General features: G+C 47.0%; 1 protein-coding gene and 1 pseudogene across 3 annotated transcripts in view; one reads left to right on the top strand and one right to left on the bottom strand.

The window, feature by feature from the left end:
- The first annotated feature begins 3,857 nt into the window (after positions 1–3,857).
- Positions 3,858–25,892, top strand: part of SAMD4B (sterile alpha motif domain containing 4B) — a 36,784-nt gene continuing 14,749 nt past the window's right edge. The window contains exons 1-3 of one of the 3 annotated variants that reach the window (XM_043437778.1): positions 3,858–4,035; positions 15,323–15,383; positions 17,948–18,350. In XM_043437778.1, coding sequence (XP_043293713.1) covers positions 18,155–18,350 — 196 coding nt within the window. In that variant the 5' untranslated portion in view covers positions 3,858–4,035; positions 15,323–15,383; positions 17,948–18,154. Of the gene's footprint in view, positions 4,036–15,322; positions 15,384–16,711; positions 16,733–17,947; positions 18,351–25,892 lie in introns of those variants that run through there. The other 2 variants (XM_043437779.1, XM_043437777.1) reach the window with 2 other exon arrangements.
- Positions 13,821–13,912, bottom strand: LOC122421854 (annotated as a pseudogene).

The following is a 25,892-nucleotide window of genomic DNA, read 5'->3' as shown; positions in this document are numbered from 1 at the left end:
AATCTTTTTCATTTTTTGGCTGCACCATGAGGCTTGTGGGATAAAAGTGCCCAGACCAGGAATTGAACCTGTGGCCTTGGCAGTGAAAATGCGAAGTCCTAACCACTGAACCACCAAGGAAGTCCCTCATATTCTTTTCCATTACTGTTTATGACAGGATTTGAATGCAGGTCCCTGTGCTATACTGAGGACCTTGTTGTTTATCCATTCTCCATGTAACAGATTGCATTGGCTAATCCCAAACTCCCCATCCATCCCTTTCCCACCCCTCTCCTCCTTGGCAACCACAAGTCTATTCTCTATGTCTGGGAGTCTATTTCTGTTTCATAGGTAAGTTCATTTGTGTCATGTTTTAGATTCTACATATAAGTGATATCTTATGGTATTTGTCTTTCTGACTTACTTCACTTAGTATGACAATCTCTAGGTGTGCCCATGTTGCTGCAAATGGCATTATTTTATTCTTTTTTATAGCTGAGTAGTATTCCATCGTATATGTACCACATCATTATTCATTCCTCTATTGATGGACACTTAGTTTGCTTCCCTGTCTTAGCTATTGCAAATAGTGCTGCAAGGAACATTGGAATATATATATCTTCTTGAATTATAGTTTTCTCTGAATATATGCCCAGGAGTGGAGTTGCAGGATCACATATCAGCTTCCTTTTAAGAGTCATGAGTCCCAGGGCTCAGCCCTCAGTCTGCTCCTCTTTTCTATCCTCCTTCTCAGCTTCCTGAAACATCACTCTCTTAGTATTCAAAGGGGGATACCCTAATTATTTCCCCAGTCTGGGCCTCTCTAGGCTCTTATGTCCAACTGCCAGCATGACTCCATCTGGATGTCTTGGAGTCATCCTTGACCCATCTCTTTCCTCTGACAATGTACCTTTAAATCTGCCAGCTCTGAACTTCCAAATATAACCAGAACTGGCTCACTCCTCCCCTTCCACAGCCCATATTCTGCCCCTGCCACCTTCAACTTCTGCCTGAACTCTCATAGTAGCTTCCTCACTGTTTTTCTGCTCCCACCCCCTCCCCACACTCTATTCTTCTTAGGACTGTCAAGAGAGATCCTAATAAAACCCAAAACCAAACTTAACCCTGGTGGTCCAGTGGTTAAGACTCCAAGCCTCAACTACAGGGGGTATGGGTTCAATCCCTGGTCAGTGTGAACTTCACACATTGTGCAGTGAAGCCAAAACAAAACAAAAACCAACTGACATACCTGTTCACTCAATACTGTCTCCTGTCTCCCATATTATCTGGGTAAAAGCAAAAGTCCTTATAGTGGCCTTAAAACCTCTTAATTATCTGCCAACATTCCTCCTCTGTTACCTCCTGGATCTTGTCTTTTCAATACTCTCCTCTTTGCTCACTCCTCTCCAGCCACACTAGCCTCTTTCTGGTTCTGTGAGTGATCGTGACATCAGGCTTTTTCACGTGCTGGCTCCTTTTTCTTGTGAACCCTCCTTCCTTCATGGTTCACCTCTTCACTCCTTCAGATTTCTGTTCAAATGTCACCTGATCAAAGAAGCCCTTCCCTTATCTAAAATAATGCTGATCCCACCTCTCCATCCCCTTAGCTTGCTTTAATTTTCTCCATAGAACTTATCACCAAGTTACATCGAAATATACCAAATAAACATAGAAAGTATCATTTGTTTCTGTCCCCCAACTAGAATGTAAGCTTCATGCCTGCCTCATTCGTTGTTGAATATTTAGTACCTTGAGCAGTGCTTGGCATATATTAGATACCCAAGAAATATTGAATAAATAAATGAACCAGTGTCCTTGGAGCCCAACCATTCTATATGGCGTTGACTTGTTGCTTAAATGGAGGTGGCAATGCTTGTAGTTAGTGATGTACCCCCGCCGTCTTTTAAAAGGGCCTATCCTCACAGCGCCAAAGCCTGGTTTTCCTGGTTTACCTCCTCTCTCTCTCTCTCTCTGGCTGCTGCTTCTCAATCTTTGTTGAAAGTGTCAATTTCTTTGCTCAAACCTTATGTGTCTCCTCTTCTCAAGGTTCTATCTGCTGTTTGTTTCCATTCATCCTTCATACCCTCCCCAGGATAGGTCACTAACTCCCACAGCTTTACTTACTATCTTTGATCATCCTCAAATATAGGCTTCTGGCCCCAGACCCAGGGGTTGTGGGGCCTCCTAAATCCTGATGCTGGGTAGCCAACACTGGACTCAGCAACTTCCTAACCTGCTTCACCTCTGGGTCTCCTCCCCAGGGAAGCCCCCAACCCCTTCCCCTCAACCTTCCAGCCAGAGGGCCTTGTCTTGAATGTCTCCTTCCCTCACCATCTGTGCCCTAGGAGTCCCAAGAGCAGGTTCTCCGAAGCTCCTGGGCATCGGTCCCTGGCACCTACTCCTCCTCCTCCCTCCTCCCCTGATGCAAACGCCCCTCTCCCACCCCAGCTGGCTCCTCGAACACCCAGCTCCAGTTCTATTCCCTCCAATCCATCCTCCATATAGAAGCCAGGGACAGCTTTCCAACTTCCCTCTCCCCCCAACCCCCAGACTCTCCTTAGGGTGAAGACCTTCCATGGCTCCTCAGTGCCCTTGGGACAAGTCCAAACTCTTTCAAGTGGCCAAATTTCTGGTCACGGCTTATTTCCTACTACTCCCTGCCTTAAACTCTACATTCCTCTCCGACTCCCTTTCTTTGGGCTCCTCTAACAACCACGCCATCTGGTCAAGGCTATGGTTTTTCCAGTGGCCATGTATGGATGTAAGAGTTGGACTGTGAAGAAAGCTGAGCGCCGAAAAATCGATGCTTTTTAACTGTGGTGTTGGAGAAGACTCTTGAGAGTCCCTTGAACTGCAAGGAGATCCAACCAGTCCATCCTCAAGGAGATCAGTCCTGGGTGTTCATTGGAAGGACTGATGCTGAAGCTGAAACTCCAGTACTTTGGCCACCTCATGCAAAGAGCTGACTCATTTGAAAAGACCCTGATGCTGGGAGGGATTGGGGGCAGGAGGAGAAAGTGACGACAGAGGATGAGATGGCTGGATGGCATCACCAACTCGATGGGCATGAGTTTGAGTAAACTCTGGGAGTTGGTGATGGACGGGGGGCCAGGCGTGCTGTGATTCATGGGGTTGCAAAGAGTCGAACACGACTGAGCGACTGAACTGAACTGAACTGAACAACCACGCCTCTGTCACCTGGGAGCCTTCAGTGAGTGCCCCCGATATGCTTACTTAGTTCACGCTGCTCCAGGGCAGTATGTGAAATGAATAGGTTACTAATGGCAGAGCAATGACTCCCATTTATTGACCGCCTGCTTTGTGCCCAGCGCTTTGTATGCATCGTCTCTTTCAGTCCTATTCCCAATTGAGAGAAGCAATAGACTCAGGGTTGCGATGGAGAAACTGAGACTCCAGCTGCCCTAGCGCCTACCCGCAACCTGGATGATCAGGGTGTGGCGGGGCCCAGGCCTAGAGCCCGGCTTGCGTGCCAGGCGGATCACCGGGCCTTGAACGCCAGAATCAGGAATTGTGACTTAGTTGCAAAGCTGAGGTAGACAAGCGCGAGACTGCCCCCTGCGGGCCGGGAGGCCCAATCCCGCGCGCCGCCGGTCCCGTTGCCCATGGCAACGCCGCGCGCGCCCCGCCTCTTCCCCCCCCACCCCGCAGGACCGACTGCCCGTCAGCTGAGCAGCCGACCAATCCGACGGGGCGGGGGTTGGGCCTCGTGGGCCTTGTTCAACCCCCCCCGGCCCCCCTCTCCGCCGGGACCCCGCCTTTCTCCGCGCACACCTCCCGCCCTTCGGGCTGCCCTCGCCGCCCGTTGGCGAGCGCGCCGTTCGTCACCGCGGCGTCAACTAATGCTGGCGCGCGGCGGTCCCGTCGGGGAGGGGCCAGGGGCGGTGACGCACGGCGCGGTGACGCAGCGCGACGGCGGCGGTGGCGGCGGCGGTGGTCGGTGCGGGAGGAGGGAGGGGAGCTCGCGGGCCGGAGAGGGGGCGACGACGGTGGCGGTGGCCTGAGGAGGCCCGGGCGGCGGCGGCGGCAGCCGAGGCGGTGAGTGGCGAGCAGAGCCGGGCGGACGCGGAGCGGCGGCGGGTCGGGGCGCTCGGGGCTCACCTCAGGGCGCCCCAGGCCGCGCGGGCGGCCCCGCCCCCTCAGGGACCCCGGGCGGCGGCGGGCGCGGAGCGCGGGCCTCAGGGGTCCCGACCCTCGAGAGAATCCCTCACACCCGTACCCGGAGTCGCCTTCACAGGCCGCTTCTCGAGCTTCTCCCCGAATTCCTCGCCCCTTGGGGTGGCCTGGGAGCCCGGCCAGCGGCCCATCTCGTGACCCCCCCCCCACAGGTCTACCTCAGACAGCTCCCTAGAGGGCACGCCCACAGACCCCCCCCCCCCCGAATCCACTCGAAGCGCCCCGTCCCCTCCCGCCGTGCGCAAGGCTTCTTGAGAGACCACCCCTGATATTTCCATGTCTGCTCCAGACCCTGTCCTACGCCTCAAAAATTTTCCTCAGAGAACCCTGCTCTGGCCCCAGATCCCCCATCCTCCTCCTCAGTCTAGAAATATTCCCCCGGGGCCACTCCTCGTATTCCAACAATATGTGTCAGATACCTTCTCCAGGAGCCTCCCTCATCAGCCCTAAAAATCTTCAGATCAGAGACTCCCCGAAATCCCCTCCAGACCCCGTGCATTCCAGAAATCTCCCCCGGCGACCTACTTCACACATCCCAACAATATCGCCCAGACTTCCTTCTCGCACATCCCAAGAATTTTCCCTCCCACCTACCCCCGTACCAGCAATCGCCTTGGAGATTTTCCATTCATGGCCCCCAAATCTCAGAGCCCCTCCCCCTGGAATGCTCCAGAATGCCCCTGATGTCCCCTGGAAAATCTTCCGAAGAGACCCTCTGAAATGTCCTCGGATCCTCAAAATTCACCTGGAGCCCCACCCCTCCCCCAGTTCCTCTCCCATATACACTCCCCCTTCACACATCCCAAAAGTCATCTGTTTGGACCCTTCCACAGGTCCCAAAAATCTCTCCCAAAGATCGCCTCATGTTCCTCAAATCTCCCCACCCTGAAATGCTCCATAGAGCACCCTCACATACCCCAAAAATCTTCCCCTGAGACCCTCCTCACTTATGCCAAAAATCTTCTCCAGAGATTACCTGAATCTACAGAGAACTCTTCTTCCACATTCCAAGAGCCTCTTCCAAAACCCTTTTTATGTTTCCCAAATCTTTCCCAGTAACCCACACAAAATGTTCCAAAAATTGCTTCCTCAGGATTCCAAAAGGTTTCCCATAGTTTCTCTCTGATATTTTCTTCAATCCCCCTTAGAATCCTCCTTTCAAGGTCCCTCTTTATAGACCCACTTTCTGATGAACTTTCCTCCTCACAACCCTTGTAAACCCTAAGACCCTTTCTTCTCAACCCCTCTGAGATGCAGTTTTTCAAGACTTCCTCATACCTTCTCAAAGACCCCAACAACCCCCTCGAGCCTTCTGCGATATGCCCTTGAAATCTATTCTGGAGACTCTTCCAGTAACCCTTGGATCACCACTTACAGACCTCCTGCCTTACTGAGAGTGGAGAAGGAAATGGCATCCCACTCCAGTATTCTTGCCTGGAGAATTCCATGGACAGAGGAGCCTGGGGCGCTACAGTCCATGGGGTCACAAAGAGTCAGACACGACTAAGTGACTAACACTACCACTACTACTACTTACTAAAAGACTTTTCCTAGATAATTCCCTCCCTGAACTCACTGTCACAGCTTCCCTCAAATCCTCTAGAACCCTCTGTGGAAGACACCCAACACCATGCAGTCTTCCCTCAAAATAACTCTGAGCTCATTTTCTTAGAAAGTCCCAGAATTCTTTCTGAAAAACCCTTTTCTGTGACATTCCCACATTCCCCCTCAGAAGAACCACCTTCCCCATATACCTTATTGAAGGCTTTACTCAGATTTCTCATCTGAGGTCTTTGAGAATTGTTCCTAAAAAGACCTCTGTTATCCTGCTCCAGTCAACCTAAGATCTCTCACAAAAGACCACACATCCACAGACTCCTTTTAGAGAATTTTCTCCAAAATTGCTGTGCATCAACAACCCCACCACTTTGTGAGACTTCCTCAGAACACACTCTCAGATTCCCCCTCTGACATCTCCAAGAAACCTTATTCAAGGCCTTATTACATATCCGTTTTAGAACCTCCATTTATACCCTTTCATCTCCTCCATTCTTTTTCCTGTGAAATCAACTTAGAGATCCTTCTCAGATCTGAGCTTCTTTCCCCCAGTGTCCCACCATAGGCCCCCAGCATCCTACAGACTTCCCCTATCAGGAGCCTCTGTGTCCCTTTTTATTAAAAGATCCTCAAGAGATACCCTTACCCCTTGAAGTTCCAGCCCTCAGAGCTCTTTCTCTCAGGACATTTTTCTTTGGTTCTATCTTCATATACCCCGCCTCCCTTCAGATCTTCCCTTCAGAGATAGACAGACCCTTCCTTAGACTTTTCTTGAGGACTCCCTCAATTTTCCTGTCAGAAGTTTTCTCCTTCCTTTTCCACATTGAGAGCTTCCTCACAAAAGAGTCCCTCCCCCTATAGTAGTTGTTCTCAAAGTGTTGTCCCTGGACCAGCAGCACAAGCATCACCTGGTAACTTGTTAGAAATGCAAATTCTTGGGTCACAACCCGGACCTACTGAATCAGAAAACTTGGCAGTAGCTATCTGTTTTTAGGAACCTTCCTGGTGATTCTGATGCATGCTCAAGTTTGAGAACCACTGCCCTCTAAGAGGATTTCCCTTTCCCCACCTAAAGGCCCTTGAAAGATGCCTCAGGGTATGCCCCTGTGCCCTTCTGCTCACCCCCATTTTCCTGGGAGCCCCCTTTGTGAAGTCCCCACCTTCCAGAAAATTCCTTACCTTCCTTGAAAGGTTTGTGGCTTCTCTACAAGGTTACTCCACCCTCTGAGCAATTACTTCAGATTCTGCCTTTGAATGGTTCCCTTTCAGATCTTCCTCAGCATTTTCTCCTTCTGGCTTCCCCTCTATTGCTCCATACCATCCCATATCCTTCAGTGCTTCTGCTTCAAGTTGTTCCCTCCTTGAACACACATGTCCATCTCTTCTGATCTATTCCTCATCTGTCCTTCTCCACATAAACACCCTTCCCTTAAGGCATCTTCCAATCTTCATCCTCTTACTCCCCAGAGCCTTCCATTGTACTTTGTAGAGCGCCACTCATCTTCTCCCTGGTAATTTTTCATCTACTTGTCTGCTCACGCTGACTAGACTCGGAGTTTGGAAAGTACTGGGATGTCACTTGTTCTTCTCTGAATTCCACAAAGTGGGCTCTTCCCTCTGTAAGTTGTAGGGAATCATTGGCTAACCGGCAGCTAAGTTCGAGAAGAATAAACAGATCACAAGGATAACACTGGGGCCTGCCTTCAGGGAGCTCACAGCCCAGTAGAGAGGTTGGTCAGGTACATGGGACAGAATGTGAGGTAAAAATTATATACTGTGGGAATTTGGCAGTGAGAAGGAACCCTCTATCTGGAAAGACTTCATAGAAGAGGTGGTAAGACTGGGTGCTGAAGAGTTGGGACAAGGATGATTGGCCTTCCAGGCAGAGGAAGGGGCTTATGCAGTTGGTCAAAAGCAAGAAAGACTCTTCACCTCTAACCCATGACATCTCTTCTCTTCACCTGAAGGACAGAGATGAAAGAAAACAGATCTCCTCCATCTGCACTGTATTTGCCAGGTGCACTTTAGTGACCCAAAGAGTAATAATGTTAATGATCATTGTTTATTGAGTAATTATTATCTACCAGTCACTGTTTAAGTGCTTCACGTGTATTGTCTCATCTCATATTCACAGGAACTCTATAAGGTAGGTAAACTATGATTATCCTCATTTTACAAAGGATGAAATTGAGGACAAGTGGCTCAAATAGGTTTCTGGCTCTATCCATCCCAGGATGATAGTGTCTGAAGTCAGAGTTGGATTTTTTTCTTCAGGTAGACAGGATTTGCATCCCACTCGTTGCTTACCTGTTTTGTGACCTACAACAAATTACTGAATTTCTCTAGTCCTTAGTTTCCAGAGTTAAAAAATGAAAGTAATAACGATACCTTACTTCATAGAATTGTTATAAGGCTTAAATAGTTAATATGTATATAGTACTTAGGACAAGGGCTTCCCTGGTGGCTCAGATGGTAAAGAATCTGTCCACAATGCAGGAGACCAGGGTTGATCCCTGGGTCGGGAAGATCCCCTGGAGGAGGAAATGGCAGCCCACTCCAGTATTCTTACCTGGAGAATTTCATGGACAAAGGAGCTTGGCAGCCTACAGTCCATGGTCGGACTACAGTCCACTCAGTCAGACACGACTGAGTGACTAACGCACAAACACACACTTAGAACAATGCCCTGTATGTGAAAGTGCTCAGTTTCAGCGGAAAAAAAAATAAAGCTCACATCAGCCAAGACACTAAAGATGTAAGTGGCATTACCTTACAAGCCAAGCTCAAGTTGGCTTAATAAAAAAAAGAATTAATTGCCTCATGTTACTGTAAAGTCCAGAACTAGGATGGTTACTAGATAGACCTAGCTGCATCCAGAAGTTCAAACAGTCTTCCTAGTAATCACCCCATTTCTCCACTGACTTAACTTCATCCTCAGCTGGTTTCTGCTTTGTGACAACAAAATGGCCCTTAGCAACCCCAGATTTGAATTCTACATCCTTAGCAGTCTCAGTGGAAAGAGAACTCTTTACTGAGAGCCCCAGTTTGAAAACAGTTTCTTCTCTGAGCTAAGTGTGAGACGGTGACAGAAGATCCTCAGAGACATGTTTAGGTGAGTGGTGCTCTTAGAGATTCTCTTGCTTGCTGAACCAGATAGAACTGTGATTCCATCCTTTGAACTTGGAGGGTTGATGGTAGTCCCCTCCTCACTGTTGCCCAGCTCCATTCATTTCTCTTCTCTATGATTGTTTGGATCCAGAGATTGTTTATGACTAGTCTGACCCCACCAGACTTGACTTTGGGATCTCACTGGGAGAAACAGAGCTTCCCTGGTAGCTCAGCTGATAAAGAGTCCACCTGCAATGTGGGAGGACACGACTGAAGTGACTTAGCAGCAGCAGCAGCAATGCAGGAGACCTGGGTTTGATCCCTGGGTTAGGAAGATCCCCTGGAGAAGGGAATGGCCTCCCACTCCAGTATTCTGGCCTGGAGAATTCCATAGACTGTATAGTCCATGGGGTCGCAAAGAGTCAGACATGACTGAGCGATTTTCACTTGGGAGAAACAGGAATGAGATGACTGACTTGGTTTGGTTATAGTCTTGGGGTAGTAGAATCCAGGAGTACTGGTGTTCAGTTCCCTACCTCAACTTTGGGTTTCCAGTACTCAGAGCTTTAGAAGAGGGTTAAATAGGTTTCTGTGAGTAAGTTTTGTTTTGTTTGTTTTAGGGTAAATTTGTTCAATAGAGTCTGCTTGAGGGCAACAGAACAACATTATTATATAGAGTATGCACATCTCACATGTCTCCAGCAATTAAACAGTTTATGAAGGCACTTTTTAGGTACTGGAGATACAACAGTGAATGAAATAGTCAAGGTTTTAGAGCTCTTGGATCTTATATTCTGATGGAAGGAAGATATATGAACAAGTCAGATAGTGATATGTGCTAGGAAGGAATTAAAACAGATTGAACGGGGTAGGGAGTTGTCCACTGTACACAGGGTGATCAGAATTGGCCTTTTTGAGGAAGTGACAGTTGAACCCGATAACCTGAAAGATGAGAAGGCACCAGTTGTGGGAGAATCTGAGATTTGGGCATTCTAATCTAACCATTGTTACATGTGAAGAAAAGACTGCTGCAAGGTAGGGAAATTTTTCACAGATATTTATTAACAGTCTGTTATGTTCCAGGCACTGTGCTAGAAATTGAATATATAACAGTGAATAATACAGCCACAGTCTTCCTTCCCCTCATGGATTTTCCAGTCTAGGTGTTTCTGGAAGAGCTATAGCCTTAGAAGAAACACTTTTTGACAATGATATCAGACCAAAGACTCCTTCCTACTGGGGAAATGAGGAAGATTGGGGCACACATGAACCCAGATCTGATTGATGAAAAGGAACCAGCCATATGATGACCTGGGGAAGGACATTTTGGGTAGAGGAATCAGCCAGCAAAACCTCTGAGATGTGTAAGGAGATCAGTGTGGCTGAAGCATAAGTGAGGCAGAAGGGGCAGGGGCAGGTTCATAGAGGCCAGATTATCTGGGGCCTTGTGGGCCATGGTAAGGAATTTGCATTTTTACTTACAAGCATTTGGAAGCTCTTACAGCATTTCTAAAGCAAGACAGTAACATGATCTATTTGTTTTTAAAGAAAATTTGGTTTCTGCAAGGAAAATGGGCAAGAATGGAAACAGGAGGCAATAGATTCATCCAGATGAGAAAGGACGATGACTTGAATATGGTGGTAGTAGTAAAAATGGAGATACAGATACATGTTTGGTGTTGAGCAAACAGTTGGTGGTGGGATTAGAGAAAGGAATCCAGGATGATGATACTAGCTAACATCTCTGTGAGGGTATTTATGCCTCACAACTCTGTGAGAGTAGGTGCTATTATTAAACCCATGTTACAGATGAGAAAACAAGCACAACAAGGTAAAATCACTTACTCCAAATTATGCAAGTTTCCCATAGCTCCCCAGGCTGTGTTATCTTCTAGGAGGCCCTTCCTGGCTTTTCCCCTCCTCTCCTTCCCTTCTCCAGGACCATTCATATAAAAGCCGCAGTCTTCGTTGAGGCAATTATATATATATATATATATATATAGTATACATATTTTAGGAGTTTCTAGAAGTTGGGCTCCCTTGGCTTCTCACATTCTCCTATTCTCAAGTTGAGATAGTGAATTAACCATAGGTAACTAGCCTATTACCTTATTCATGAAATGAACAAGTTCCTCCAGGGCCTACATGGATGTTCTACGAGGGCTAGGGATAGGTGGGAAGGCTAATAGGACCCCTCATTTGTCCAGAGATGTTCGCATTAAAGTTCGACTTTGGTCGAACTTTCTAGGCAGTAGAAGGGAACATACAGGAGGCTGTAGCATTATACACAGGAACAAGCAAGAACTCTAAAACCAGACTGTTTGGCCTTAAAAATCTCAGCTTAGCTGTGTAATCTTGGGTAGGTGACTTAACCTTCTCTGTGTGCCCGTGTCTTCATCTGTAAAATAAGAATATGTATATATATGTTTATAGTTTTTGAGATCATACAAGCTCATCAGTGGAAAGCTATTAGCATAAGGCCTGGCACATAATACAATATGTGATATGTGAAGACATGTGAAACATCATTCTAGGTATCTTATATACATTGTTTCATTTCATTCTTACAAAAAGCTTCACTGAGAAAGAAACAGTTACTTGTGGAAGATCAGCATGGCAAGTTAGTGTCAGTAGGAGAGCTCTGGTTCAGCCAGGTCTGACTGACTCTGCAGTGCTACTTCTGAGAGAGGATAGCTGACCTCCAGGAGCTTCCTGTATGAGGGCTGCTTTTCACTGTTTGAAGAAAGAGCCAATGACTAGTTTTTCCTGGAACATCTTAGCCAGTTTTTTACTCCATTTCCCACCTTCCAGGGTTGGAAGATGTTCCTGAAGGTTCCTTGGTCTCTTAGAAACCAAATATGGTAGCCATATTGTTGGATTATTTGAAGGACTTCACCAGAGAGGTTCCCTCTAGTGTCTTTTCTCAAAGACAGGGAGTCATTTTTGGTCACCTAAGGATAAAGATCATGGCATCTGGTCCCATCACCTCATGGGAAATAGATGGGGAGACAGTGGAAACAGTGTCAGACTTTATTTTGGGGGGCTCCAAAATCACTGCAGATGGTGACTGCAGCCATGAAATTAAAAGATCCTTACTCCTTGGAAGGAAAGTTATGACCAACCTAGATAGCATATTAAGCAGAGACATTACTTTGCCAACAAAGGTCCGTCTGGTCAAGGCTGTGGTTTTTCCAGTGGTCATGTATGGATAATGAGAGTTGGACTGTGAAGAAAGCTGAGCACCAAAAAGTTGATGCTTTTGAACTGTGGTGTTGGAGAAGACTCTTGAGAGTCCCTTGAACTGCAAGGAGATCCAACCAGTCCATCCTCAAGGAGATCAGTCCTGGGTGTTCATTGGAAGGACTGATGCTGAAGCTGAAACTCCAGTACTTTGGCCACCTCATGCAAAGAGTTGACTCATTTGAAAAGACCCTGATGCTGGGAGGGATTGGGGGCAGGAGGAGAAGGGGACGACAGAGGATGAGATGGCTGGATGGCATCACCGACTCGATGGGCACGGGTTTGGGTAGACTCCGGGAGTTGGTGATGGACAGGGAGGCCTGGTGTGCTGCGATTCATGGGGTTGCAAGAGTCGGACACGACTGAACGACTGAACTGAACTGAAGGATAAAGAGACCAGAGCAGTGGTGAATTCTTCTGTATGGGAACAGTCAAGGCTTAAAGTTGAAACGTTAAGTGGTAAAAACCCAAATCAGACTGGCCTCGGCCCAAAAGGAATTTGTAACGGAAAAGTCTGGGATGGGGAGGTGGGATGAGAGGCTTCCCGCTAGCTAGAGATAGGTCTTCTAACAATATGAACAAGTCTCTGTTTTCCCTCCACTTTTGACTTTGCTTTCATCTGTATTGGCTTCATTCTGAGATAGGCACTCACTGTGAGGTAGCAGCAGTAGCAACCAGGAATATCAGGAGATATGTATAATCTGAGCAGCCCTAACCAAGAACTTACTTTCCCTAGTGTTTACAGCAGAGTCCAGGGAGGGCTTTCCATGGCCAAGTTTTATTTTATGTCTACTCTTGAATCCAAGAAGGACAGTTAATTCTTCAAAGGGAATTTAGGGGCCTGGTACCAGAAGATGGATGTGGATGTTTGGCAGGCAAATCCACTGAATCCATCATAGTAATTTGCTACCACAGTAATATGCCTTCAAATAGTCAGTGCTGATGCTTCTTCCCTGGCTAATCTCACCAAGCCAAGTCATCCTTTCTCACTGTTGCCAAGCACCCAGGAGAGAAGCCGGAGGCCTTTGGCCCTTTGGACATAGAAAGTCATCCAGTCCTCGTCTCCATTCACCATCCAGACCAAACACTCAGCATTCTTCTTCTGTCTAAAACATAGGAACACTTCCTTTAGGGGTTATTTTTAACTTATGCGTTTATTTTTATTGAAGTGTAGTCGATTTGCAGTGTTGTGTTAGTTTCTTATATACAGCAAAGTGAATCAGCTATGTATATGTAGTCTTTTTCATGTTCTTTTCCATTATTGTTTATTACAAGATATCGAATATAGTTCCCTGTGCTATACTGTAGGACCTTGTTGTTTTATCTATTTTATATATAGTAGATTGTATCTGCTAATCCCAAACTCCTTATTTGTCCCTCCCCTGATAGTGACCGTTTGTTTCCTAAAGCCCCAGGGTTTCATGCAGTGTCTTTAAACCTTCCTTGGACACCAGGTCCTCTCTCCCCATCATGTTTCCTGAGTGATGGAGTGGCTTGAAGATGTAGGACCTTCTCTAGGCCCTTGAAAAGTGTTAGCTGCTCAGTGGTGTCCAACTCTTTGCAACCCCATGGATTGTAGCCCACCAGGCTCCTCTGTCCATGGGATTTCCCAAGCAAGAATACTAGACTGGGTTACCATTTCCTTCCCCAGGGATCTTCTAGACCCAGAGGTCGAACCCCAGTCTCCCGCATTGCAGGCAGATTCTTTGCTGTCTGAGCCACCAGAGAGGCCCTTGAGAGGGATATATATCAGACTTTTGCGTGTTGTCAGGCCCGAGAGCCTCTTCCATCCTTGTCAAGGGGAGTGCTAACCTTCTCTCCTTTCATACAACACTATATATCAGACTTTTGATCTTTTCCCAGTTTGTGTCTATCTGGCCTAAGCCACAGGCTTTGTTTGTTCTATATAGGGTTCATTGTTGCTGTTTTAATATGAATTCGTTTCCAACATTTAAAAATAGGGGAATTTTAATTTAAAAATTTAGATTTCTGGCTCCTCTTAAAAAAAAAAAACAAAGAACAATCTAACAATACTGGACCCAAATTCCTACATGGCAGCAGTTGATTAGAGCTCAATAGTAAATTCTCCCTTTAGACAGTGTGTGTGCTTTTCAGCTCACCATAGCCCTCACCGGCCTGCTCCATTCAAAATCTGGCCTTGTAAGCATCATGTTTGAGATCCTACTGTGTCCCAAGGCTTTGCTTCTAGCATTTGGCTTTGGGAAGAAGCTGGATTAATGTTCAGTCAATAGTTTGATTTCGGGGGCACAGTGCTGTTACTTAGGAAAAGTAGCCACCCAGTAAAAGTGTTCATAGGAAAGAGTGCACAGCTTAGGTCTGTTTGTGGATTTGGTCATCTTTTTGCCGTAAACACTGTTGGCATAGCAAACCTCCCATCACAAATGTTCCCTCTGAAATAGTAACATGTCCTTCTATCTTATGAGTTGCCACCCAGTGAAGGAATCCCTCCCACTCCCAAGGGATGTTCATCCAGCCTCTGCTTGACCACTTCCAGCAGCCAGGGAGCTTATTACCTCCTCACATGGCAGCCAGTTCCATTCTTGGACAGATACATTATTTTAAAATTCTTCCTTATGTTGAGGCAGCTGCTGTCTCTTTAGGACTGAAAGCCACAAAATACTGGAGCCAGGAAGAGAAACTGACTTTTTCAGGCACATAAACTACCACTCATCTGTCCGGTATCCAGGGCAAACATTGATAATCAATCACAGCACTCTTTCTCACTGAGCCAGAAAGTAGAATGCTGCCTTAGATTTCTTTAAAATTAATTTTTAAAAATTACAAAAGTAATTTGTGTTCATGTGGAACTAGTGAAATAGCACAAAGTTATATGAAAAGAGTATAACTAATTTCTCCTTCTCCCCAAGGTAACCAATGTGAATGGCACAGGATGTATCATTCTACACATTTCTCTATATACATAGGTGCATAGGCATTCATATATAAGATATATAAGGGGTTTATATACAGCTTTTTTTTTTTTTTTCCACTTTATAAGAATGACATCACTGAACATATTACTATGTACTTATGGACTAACCGTAACACTTTACATTGTAGTTAAAGATCAAACACTACACTTAGCTAGAAGCACATTGTTTGTATTGAGCTGTCAGAACCAAGCACATTTTTAATTACTACATAATATTCCCTTGTATGAGGTATTCTCCAATTTATTGATCATTCTCCACTGATGGATATTCCTGTTGCTTCATTTCTTCAGGATCCTTCTCACCTCAGTGTTCCAGGCAGCCACTACCGATCAATTGAAGTTAGCCTGTGAGGTAAAACCCACTTGTCATGTCTGACCAGTCTAGCTCCTTATCTCACACATCCTAGAGAAGGAAAACAGACTAGCTCAAAGATTAAAGTGACACAGTGGGGCAAGACTAGAACTGAATTTTCTTGACTTTCAACATTTTTCATGTCTCAGGTGCTTCTCACTTAGAGCCATCTATCCTGATTCTCCTCTGGAGTAAATAAACAACTCTAATTCTTCTGTGTGCTACCCCTTCAGGTATTTCAAGTCAGTTATGCCATTCCTCCTGAGTCTTCTCTTCAGGGGAAATTTCCCCAGTGCCTTCAAATTTTTCTCTTAGGGCAAGGTTTCCAAATCACTTTACCATCCTTTTGATCATTCCTTCTATCATCTTTGCCCCGAGGGCTGTAGAAGTCCCAAGTGTGGCTTCCATGCTCACCTTCATTCATCTATTCATTCAGTAAATATGTATTGAACACCTTCTAAGTGCTAGTCACTATTCTGGGCCCTGGGCAACTGTGTAGCTTGCAGTTGTTGGGAAGAGAGAAACAACAAACAAGATATCTGAGGGTGCCAAGCTATATAGAATAAATTCAGTAGAGTAACAGAAATGTCTTAGATTTGGATGATCAGGCAAGATCTCTCTGAGGAAGTGACACTGAGCTGAGACCTGAGTGACAAATAAAAGCAAGCCATAGATAGGTTGGGGAAAGCTGTGGATAAGTCCAAGTGAACAAGAACTGGGCACACAGTGAGGTTGGAGAGGCCACCAGTCTTGCAGGGAGCCCTCTAGGCATTTTATTTAAATGCAGTGAAGAGTCTTTGGAGGATTTTAAGCCAGGGAGGCAATATTTGATTTGTCATTGGGTTGTTTGTTTGTTTTAATGTATTTATTTTTATTTTTGGCTGTGCTGGATCTACATTGCTGCTCGGGCTTTTCTCTAGTTGCGGGGAACAAGGACTACTCTCTAGTTGCGGTGCTTGGGCTTCTCATTGCAGTGGCTTCTCTTGTTGCAGAGCACAGGCTTTAAGGCCCGTGGGCTTCAGTAGTTTTGGCACGTAGGCTCAGTAGTTGCAGTTCATGGGTTCTAAAGCACAGACTCAGTTATGGCACCCAGGCTTAGTTGCTCTGTGGTGTATGGGATTTTCTTGGACCAGGGATCAAACCCATGTCACCTGCATTGACAGGCAGATTCTTTACCACTGAGCCACTGGGGAAGCTCCTGATAGGTCATTTAGAAAGATTTCTGGGAGGGTTGTTTAATTGGGAATAAGGTTTCATTTCCCCCCACATTTTCTCTTGTTTCTTGTATCCAAAGGGATCGACAGCCAGGCCAGTTTGCTCTGTTCAGGTGACCCATGAGGATCTGTGAGGTGAGTCACAGCCATTGTCAGGTGCACCTCACAGCTGTCCTCAGCAGGAGCTTGGACATTCAGGGAGATAGCAGTAGCTTCCTAAGACCTAGCCCAGCAGGTTCAATGAGTCTTTGTATGGAGTTCTCAGTCCTCTTGGCAGCCAGAGGGAGATGGAGCCAAATGTGGTTTGGGGATGGAGCCAAGGGCACTGGTTGCAGGAGAGACAGGGGAAATGTGAGTGGAGACCTAAGGCTTCAGAGTAGTGTCCAGAAACCAGTCAGCTGAAGAGTAGATCTGTTGTCTGCCCAGTCGACACAGCTCCTGTGTGGTTCCTGCCTAAGAAAGGAATTTGGACACTTTCTTGCTTTGGAGTTTTTAACATTTGATGTATCCCCTTCTCAGGTTAGTATCCTCTTGGCTTTTAGGAAAGTGGATGACAAGCTGGCATCTCTGAGTGCCAAGGGGGCATCCCAATCCAGAGGACTTGAGTCAGGAGTATCCTTAAGGGAATGAGGAAGAAAGCTGGGAGAGAGATTCACCTCAGATCAAGGGTAGATGGGATCTTAGAGATCAGAGTGGGAGAGCTGGGTTGGAGGGGATGAGATCCCCCCCGCCCCACCAGCATGTTAGAGATCTTTGAAAAGACCTCCTACCGTTAGGCATCCAGTTGCTGATCAGATAGCTATCCATGTACCTGAGATCTCCACTGGGGTCACCACTCGCCTGTATCCCAGCTTTGTGGGTCTTAGTTTGAAATAATACACAGACTCTGTAGGATCCTTTCAGCAGGCAAGCAGTGACTCTGCCCAGCCCCCAGAGGAGATGACCAGAGATCAGCAAGGTCAGGACATGTGCTCAGCATCACATGTCTGCTTAGTCATGTCACCTGGGGCTAGGTCTCCATTAATTCACATCTTTTGCCATAGTGTGCATTGTCTCCTGTTTCCATCTAGAAAATCTTACCAACTTACTCTCAGCTTTAAATCCACTTCCTTTGGCCCTGTGACAGCCAGACATGAGGGGCAGCATCTTCTCCTTTGTCTGAGTCTCTAAGTCCCAGTCAAGATTGGAGGGAGAGTTGGCTTAGTATCTGGTGTTGGCTTTGTCTTTCTCCCAGGAGCTCAGCAGAGTTGAGCTAAACGGGAAGACATGAGGCCTCCTTAACCCCTGAACCCACACTCACCAGACCAGTTCCAACCCCTTCTCTCTGACCCCCTTTGCTTCCTTTTCCAGGAGCCTGGAGAGGCGTGGCTGGATCAAGACCTCCCCCGATGTGAGCAGGTGTCCTCTTCCCTGCATCACCCATTGCCACTACGCCAGGGAACATCCTCAAGCCCTGGCCCTCAGGGTAGAGTTAACAGGAGCCCGGAGCCGAGACCATGTGACGGCGCTGGCCCTTGCCACCGCCGTCCCCCCCACCCTGGCCCCAGGCCCGGCACCATGATGTTCCGAGACCAGGTGGGCATCCTCGCTGGCTGGTTCAAGGGCTGGAATGAGTGTGAACAGACAGTGGCCCTGCTGTCACTTCTGAAGCGAGTCACCCGCACCCAGGCTCGCTTCCTGCAGCTCTGCCTGGAGCACTCACTGGCGGACTGCAATGACATTCACCTGCTGGAGTCGGAGGCCAACAGTGCTGGTGAGTCTCCATCCCCAGAGATGGGAGCAAAGCAGGAGGGAGACATGGGATGGGAACAGATGTCAGGTGGCTGAGGAGGCCTACCTAGCAATGGTGCTAAGAAATGTGGGTTCTAGGCTTGTTGGTAGGTGAGGAGTCCCTGACCTCTGAAGTCATCATCATGTCTCTTCTGGGGCTTTGCTGCCAGAAATCTTCAGACGCAGAATGGGACACTCCTGGGGGAGTGCAGTGCGGACTAGAAACTACCCACAGCAGAGGAAGGATCACATAGGGCAGCTGACAAGAATAGACTGAACCCATTACCTATGAAAGGGGGATGGAATGTGAGCATTCATTCATTTCTCAAGCTCTAGGACATCAGAGCTAGGAGGGAATTTTAGAAGTCTTCAAAAGTTACAAGTCATATTATTCTTTACCCCCTCAAAGGTAGGTTGCACCTAAGACATACAGTTTCAAGAGAGTTTTGAATTTACATGTAGTCCATTTCAGTATCCTGAACACTCAGTAAAGAAGTACTCTTTGTCATGAGGGTGACACTGGTGTGGGTGAGCAAGGCTTCTCTAGAACCTGTCCCTCAGACCCCAAGTGTAGATAGAAGTCAGTCCAGAGAACTATCTCACAGGGCACTGCTGAAGCCTTTCAGGCCTTCTGGGGCTCCCAAAGGCTGGGTGGAGAGGTGTTGACCTTGGTGACAGGTGGGAGAGATGGAAACCAAAGTGAAATGAAAGTTGCTTAGTCATGTCTGACTCTTTGCAACCCCATGGACTATACAGTCCATGGAATTCTCCAGGCCAGAATACTGGAGTGGGTTGCCTTTCCCTTCTCCAGGGGATCTTCCCAACCCAGGGATTGAACCCAGGTCTCCCTCATTGCAGGCAGATTCTTTACCAGCTGAGCCACAGGGGAAGCCCATGGAAACCAAAGAGAGGGAGTATATGCACCTGAAAGCTAGCTGGATGGGGTTGGTACCCAGGGACCCATGTAGAGTGTGCCCTAACCTTTCCACCTTCTTCCTCATGACAGCAGTTCAACCTGAGTCCCTGCAACAAGCCAAGTAGTGACTTTACTTGTGTAGTAACTTTGAAAAGTGTCCTTCGTGACTCTAGAATCAGACTGTCTAGGTTTAAATCCCAGGTCTGTCACTTGCTGTATAATCAAGTAACTTTACCTTTCTGAGCCCTGGTTTCCTCACCTTTAAAATCAAGATGATAACTGTGCTTACCTTATAGGTTAGTTATGAACCCTGAGAACAGTGTCTGGCATGCAGTAAACACTCAGTAATGTTAATTGTTGTTTTTATTGTCAGTAACTCGTTTAGCCCATATAACAACCCCTTGAGATAGGTAATGTTGCTCTCTCCTTTTTATAGGTGAGAAAAATCAGCATGGGATGCTAGGATTGGAATTTAGGGACCCCCCAGAGCTGCTTCGTCCTCTTCTCAGGCCTACCCACCTTAACAATCACCTTTACTTTGAGTTTTTATTGTACAAATCACAGAAGTGCCATGGTTATAGGGAAAGTCAGTTCCTCAGGCCAGGAGTCACCAGCTTATGTTCCTGTCTCAGACAGTGAGCAGCAGGAACCCAGCTTGGCTGCAGCAGGTTCAGACCTCAGCTGTTTCACAGTTCTCCCATCCTCCCCACCAGGGAGGGTTCTTCTGTGCTCTAGCTCCAGGGCAGGGGATCTGTGGTTGTGCTATGGCTGTACCCCCAGCATAGGGGGTTCTTTGGGGCAGACCAATGTCTTAAGCAGCTTGGTCATGCATCCCCACCATCCCATTCTGAGCAGAGAGTTGGATGAGCACTGGGTGCCAATCCTGGCCATCTATCAGAATCACTGGTTGCTTACTGCTGTTTATTTACTAGAGCATTTTTAGTTTTTGCTTTTGTTTTCAAAATTTGCAGTAAAATCAAACCATACGAAAGATGAAAAGTGAGGTCTCCCAGACTTCCACATTCCCAGTTGTATGTTTTATGAGAGATTCTGTGCACATTGAAGCACATTCTGCACTTGAGTACATTCAAGTTCTCCTTCCAGCTTTTTCATTATTTTGATGGTTTTAGCACATAGAACAGACCATCACACACATATTAATTTATTTGGGTTTTTTTTCCACTTAAAAATGGAACTTGAAGATCATTCCTTATTCAGCACATACACATATACCTCGTTGTTAATGGCTGCTTGATAGTAAGAATAGTAAAGTAACAGAGAGCCTGACCTGTGTATCAAGCAGTGCTTTACTTATATTATTCATAATCCTCACAGCAGCTCTGTAAGGAAGATCTTTTAACTCCCCCATTTACAAATGAAACAGCTCTGTCACTTGCCCTGGATGGTACAACTGGTCAGAGGTGGAGCTGGAATTTGACTCTAAAGGTCTTGCTCTTAAAAGGAATGCTGTATTGAGTACCCTTTAAGTATCTCTAGGATAAATTCCTAGAATTCTGTGGGACTGCTAGTTTGAAGTTATGTACATTTAAAATATCTGTTGTTACCACATTGCCCTTGAAAGACATGACATACCTTATACCAAGAACCTGAGACCAATCTCAGACAGTTGGCTTTAAGATGTTGTGGTTAATGCCTGTCCTTGAGAATTGCCTTGCAATGACTTGACTGGTGAATGAATATATGAGTCAAGGTCTTTATCCCCAGCCCCATGTCAGGTAGTAAGAAGAAAACAAGTTGGTACTTAGGTGGATGGAGAGTTAGGGAAAACTTAGAGTGAGGGAAGAGAGGGCGGGCCATGGTGTGTTCCAGAGTCAGCAGGAAGCCTGCCAGGATTAGAGCAAAAACATGACTGGAGAGAGAGGTGATCACAGAGATCAGTCCTTTGGACCTTGAATGCCTCTTCCTAATAGGCATGGGGGCTCCAAGCCTGTGTTTGCTGTCTCACTCCCAACCTCATTGGTGAAGGAAGGAGCTGGCGCTGGACTTGGAGACCTGCCTTGTAGGAGGAGCTCTGCATCCTCTTGTCCATTATGGCTTTCCCATCCTGTTGTGTTTCCCAAATTTGCATCATCATCAGAATCACCTGATGGGGGAGAATGTGACCTAAAATCAGATTCCTGGGCCCCTGTCCCAGACCCACTGAATCAGAATCCTTAGAGGATAGGCCTGTTAATGGGCACCCTAGTTCTTCTGCTGATTAGGCAGTTTGAGAGATGATTCTGTACTGATGATTCATTTGTCATGGGACATGAGAACAGGAATCAGGACACCCAAGAGTTCTAGATCAAGCTCTACCACTAACACCTCTTGTGACCTGGGCCAGCCCCATCCCTCTTGGGCCTGAGGATTCTCATCTGGACAAGGAAGGGATTGTTGTAGATACTCTCCAAGTGCAACAGTAGTTCCTAGTATTTTATGGAATGGGCACCTCAGAGAACCTGTCCCTCCTTCCCACCAAGATGCACACTTACCCTGCAAACCAAATCTTGAGTTCAGTTGGTCTACCTTTTCTTGGATAAGGATTACCTATTACAGGGTCTGATGCTCTTTTTCAGCTTTTCCAATCCCTTTGGGCCAGGAGAGCAGAACAGTGAGGCAGATCCTCTGCCTTTTTTGGGGGGGTTGCACTTCGTGTCTCACCCACCCAAGCCTGCTGCTACTTTCAGTTCTCCCAGGGAAATCCTGGGTTCAAGTTTGGGTCTGGGTCAGAGCTGCTTACCCTCCCATATCCTCTTCAGAAAGGGCCAGAGAGTACAGAGAGCTGAATTTTGGTAAGTGGGTCCCCATGGTGCCTTCATGTCAGAATCACTTTATAAAAAGAACCTGAGGCCTAGGTCCTATCTCCAGAGATTTTGGTGTTTTTTAAGCTTGCTGTTTGGCACTTGTGTGCATTCAGTGGAGAACTGCTGGTCTTGCTGACACTGACTCTGGGTGGGCCCATTAAGGTGGTGAGCGTACTGTCACATGATCTACTGGAAGTGGAGAGTTGGGAGACATGGAAGAGGCACTGGTCTGGGCTGTCCCTTCCTCTCAAGCATCTAGAAGGGTGAAGGAAGTCCCCCAGCCCACAAAGCCAGTGTTGGTTTCATGGGAGCAGAGTCTGAGATAAAGCCTGGAAACAGAAAAGAAACACCCCAAGAGTCTCTGGAACCAGGGAAGGAGAAGCCCCAGGTTTCCCCTTGTCATTATCCCTGTTCCTTGTCTCAGTGCTGTCTGCCCTGCCTACTTGCAGCTACAACAGTAATCCTATCACCCGCCCCCCCTTCCCATGATGACTTGGAGCCCAAGGGTGGGGCCAGGGAAGCTGAAGTCTCCTTCTCTCCCTGGTCCTCTGGCTTCCTGGGCCACATTTCCTGCGTTTCTTCTCTCCTCCTGTTCTCTGAGTCAGAATCCCTGTATCCAGCAGGTTTAAGCCCTTCCCTCCTTGGCTCATTGAATCTGGGTGGGGAAACTGAGGTCAAGAGGGGGCTGTGGCTGAGTGAGTCACCCAAGCTCAACTCTGATGCCTCCACCCTCCCCTTTCAAGCTCTACTAACGCAGTTCATCAAACAAAAATGTGAGCCCCTTTGCCCTCCCCTACATTTGTGTGAGATGGGGTGAAGCATAGAAGGGCATGTTGGAACCAAAACCCAGCCCCTCTGACTAGTGCCACAGGCTGCCACAATTGTTGCAACAGCCCAGCATGTAAAAATGAGTTTCTTCTTATGGCAGTCTCTAGGATATATTTGACTCCTGTGATTTGCAGCACCCAGGGTCATGACCTACTTAGCTCTGGTCACCTGGCCAAGGAGAACACTCTTACGCAGTATCCCTCATCCTCTCTGGAGTCCAAGTTTTCAGCTTGGTGAGCTGCAGTCATTGACGTCATGGCATTCCCCAGTCACCTCCCCCATCCGCCCACCTCCAGAATTTCATCACTGCTTATTGTGCCTCTAGCTCAGAGGAACCAGAAACGTGTCTGTTTTTGGTAAATAACTGCATGAAATTCCCCACCCTTGTCGGGAATCTTAAGGGGGAGACCCAGATGTGCTCTCCTATGTGAATTGCTCCCTCCAGCCCCAAAATAGCTTAAGCTCTAGATCTTCAACCAGCAGCCAACAACAATAATAGTTGAAGTGCATGGAGCAGTTAACACAGATCAGATGCTTTGCACGATTATCTCATTGAATCTTTAAAACAACCCTGTGTTGTAAGGGCTTTTAACTACCCTCATTATACAGAAGAGGAAACCAAGGCTCAAAGAGGTTAAAGGACTGGCCCACAGTTATATTGACCTGTGTCTTAGAGGGAAAGCTAGATTTTGAATCCAGGCAATTTTGCCTCTTGAACTTGTACTCCTTACACCATATAATCTGCTAGGACATGAGACAGAGTGACCTGAGGACAGAGTGATCCTAGACAGGGTATATTAAACACACAGAGACACCACTGCCTTCCAGGGGACCATCTGGGTTCAGCTGTGCAGGTATTCATTGGGGCTCTGCTGTGCCTCAGCTCTGGGCCAGACTCTTCTGATCTGGGCAGGAACCTAGAAGTTTCATCCCCACCCATCATCTGCAGCCCCCGCTGGGCTCACCCCAAGGGCCCTGAGGCTGCGCAGATTCCTTGGACCAGCTCCAGTGTTCACTGATGCTTTCCAGTCTTGAGAGGCCCACCCTTTTCAGCACATTGCTGCACAGATACATGAACACATATTTCCCTAGGGTCAGCCTCCATTCATCTAAAACCACTTTCCCCTTTCACTGCAGTAGAACAAGGTCCTTCATTGAACCCAACCCTTGGGGCTCTTCTGTCATGTCCCCTGGCAGTACCAGAGGAGAAACTGTGTCCCTTAGCCCTGGAGTCCTGGCAATACTCTGGGGTGGGGGAGGGACTAGACAAGGCTTTTCTCTGTCCCAGATGCCTCCAGCTACCCTGTAAGGCCTAAACAACAGCAACTGAGAGCATCAGAGTAGAACTAAAGGGGTAGGCCAACTGTGCTGGAGGAGAAGGGAGAAAATCACCTATCACTGAGTCACATACTGAGTGTTTACCATGGGCACACTCTTGTCAGGTGCTTTATATGGATTGTCTTCCCTAAATCCTCTTAGCAGTATTGTGACCCTTCTTTTACAGAGGAGGAAGCACGTTGTCCACCTGTGCCACACAGCTGGAGTGCAAGTCCATGACTTTCTGTCCCTCATCTTCAATCACTGTATTTCTTCTTCCTTCTCATCAGGAACTGAAAACTCAGGGACTTAGTCAAGGAGATAGAGTGCCAGGGAGTTCCTTTCTCTGTGATCCAGTGCCATATGGAGGTGGGAGAACTCAAACAGTGAAGGCTCCCTGAAGTCAGGAAGACTTGTCCCACCTTGAAAAGATCTTTTGATATGGAGATGACCTAAGAGAACGCTTCATGGTCATGGGGAGCTAGTTCAGGAGATTAAGGATGGAGGGGATGAGGTTTCCTGGCCTTGTGTGCCAGGTCCTAAAAGGGATCTGGAAGGCCAGGAACAAGGGGAAGAAGATAATGGCATTGGAGAGATATAGTGGAGGGTTGTGGGATTATGCATTAGTCCTGTTATTGTGTAGTTAGTTCTATTGTGGCCAGTACTGTGGATAAGCATGAACTGATGACTCTGAATAAATGGATGACCCCTTGAGCACTTTAACAGCTTGGAGTAGAGAGGCCAGGCAAGAAAATGTGCGCTGATATGGCCAGGAGTTTGGACTTGTATATGTTTTGTTTTCTTAGAGCTACAAATGTAAGAATTAAAAGTTCATATGAATTCCCAAGCCACAGATTTCCAGACACATCATTAAGAGAAAGAAATGTGTGAAAAAGGTATTTCTCAGATTTTTATGCCATGTTCCCAGTGGCCAGGTGTCCAGCCTGTAGTGTGGGCAGAGGTGACCAGAAGTACCTAGAATATTAAGCCTTAAGGATATTGAGTTGAGACACCATTGGAGGCAGAGGGATCCAGATCAGGGCTCACTTGAAATCCAGATGCCTGAAATTCTGAGGTTCTCCTGTACATGCCTATTCCTAGCCTCTCTGTTTCCTGGTCTGGGAGTTAGCTTATGCTTTGAGAATCTCTGTGGATATTCAAAAGGAAGAAGCCATTGTAAGGTATAACCACCATGGTGTTAGGAATGACAGCTGATGTTCACTGAGGACTTTCTTCGTGTCCTGCTTTGTGCTGTGGTCTCAATTCATAGCAACCATGCCAGGTAGGAATGATTCTTAGTCTCTCTTTAAGATAGAGAAAGTAGAGCTCTCTGCAGTGATCACGTTTATATCAGTAAGTAGGAGAGGAGGGACATGGGCCACATCACTACCTGTTCTTTTTCATCACCCACCCCTCTGGGGTCCTAGCTCCATTCAGCTCCTTTGTGCCTTTCTGAGACCTTACCATTAACCCAGTAACTCACCTCTCAGAACTCCCTTGTTTATTGTTGGAACATCGTCACTGTGGATGCAGGTATGAGCTGAGTTGCCCAAGAGTGAGAACAGAGTTGGTCCTGATCATTGTCTTTTTTTTCTCAAGTGTTGGTATTCTTTGTCCTTTTCCCTTTCCCCATCAGCATTACCCGCCATCCTCCACTCCA

Source organism: Cervus canadensis, chromosome 18 (assembly GCF_019320065.1).
Source record: "Cervus canadensis isolate Bull #8, Minnesota chromosome 18, ASM1932006v1, whole genome shotgun sequence".
In the NCBI taxonomy this organism is placed as follows: domain Eukaryota; kingdom Metazoa; phylum Chordata; class Mammalia; order Artiodactyla; family Cervidae; genus Cervus; species Cervus canadensis.
This window is presented reverse-complemented; position numbering and strand designations above follow the sequence as displayed.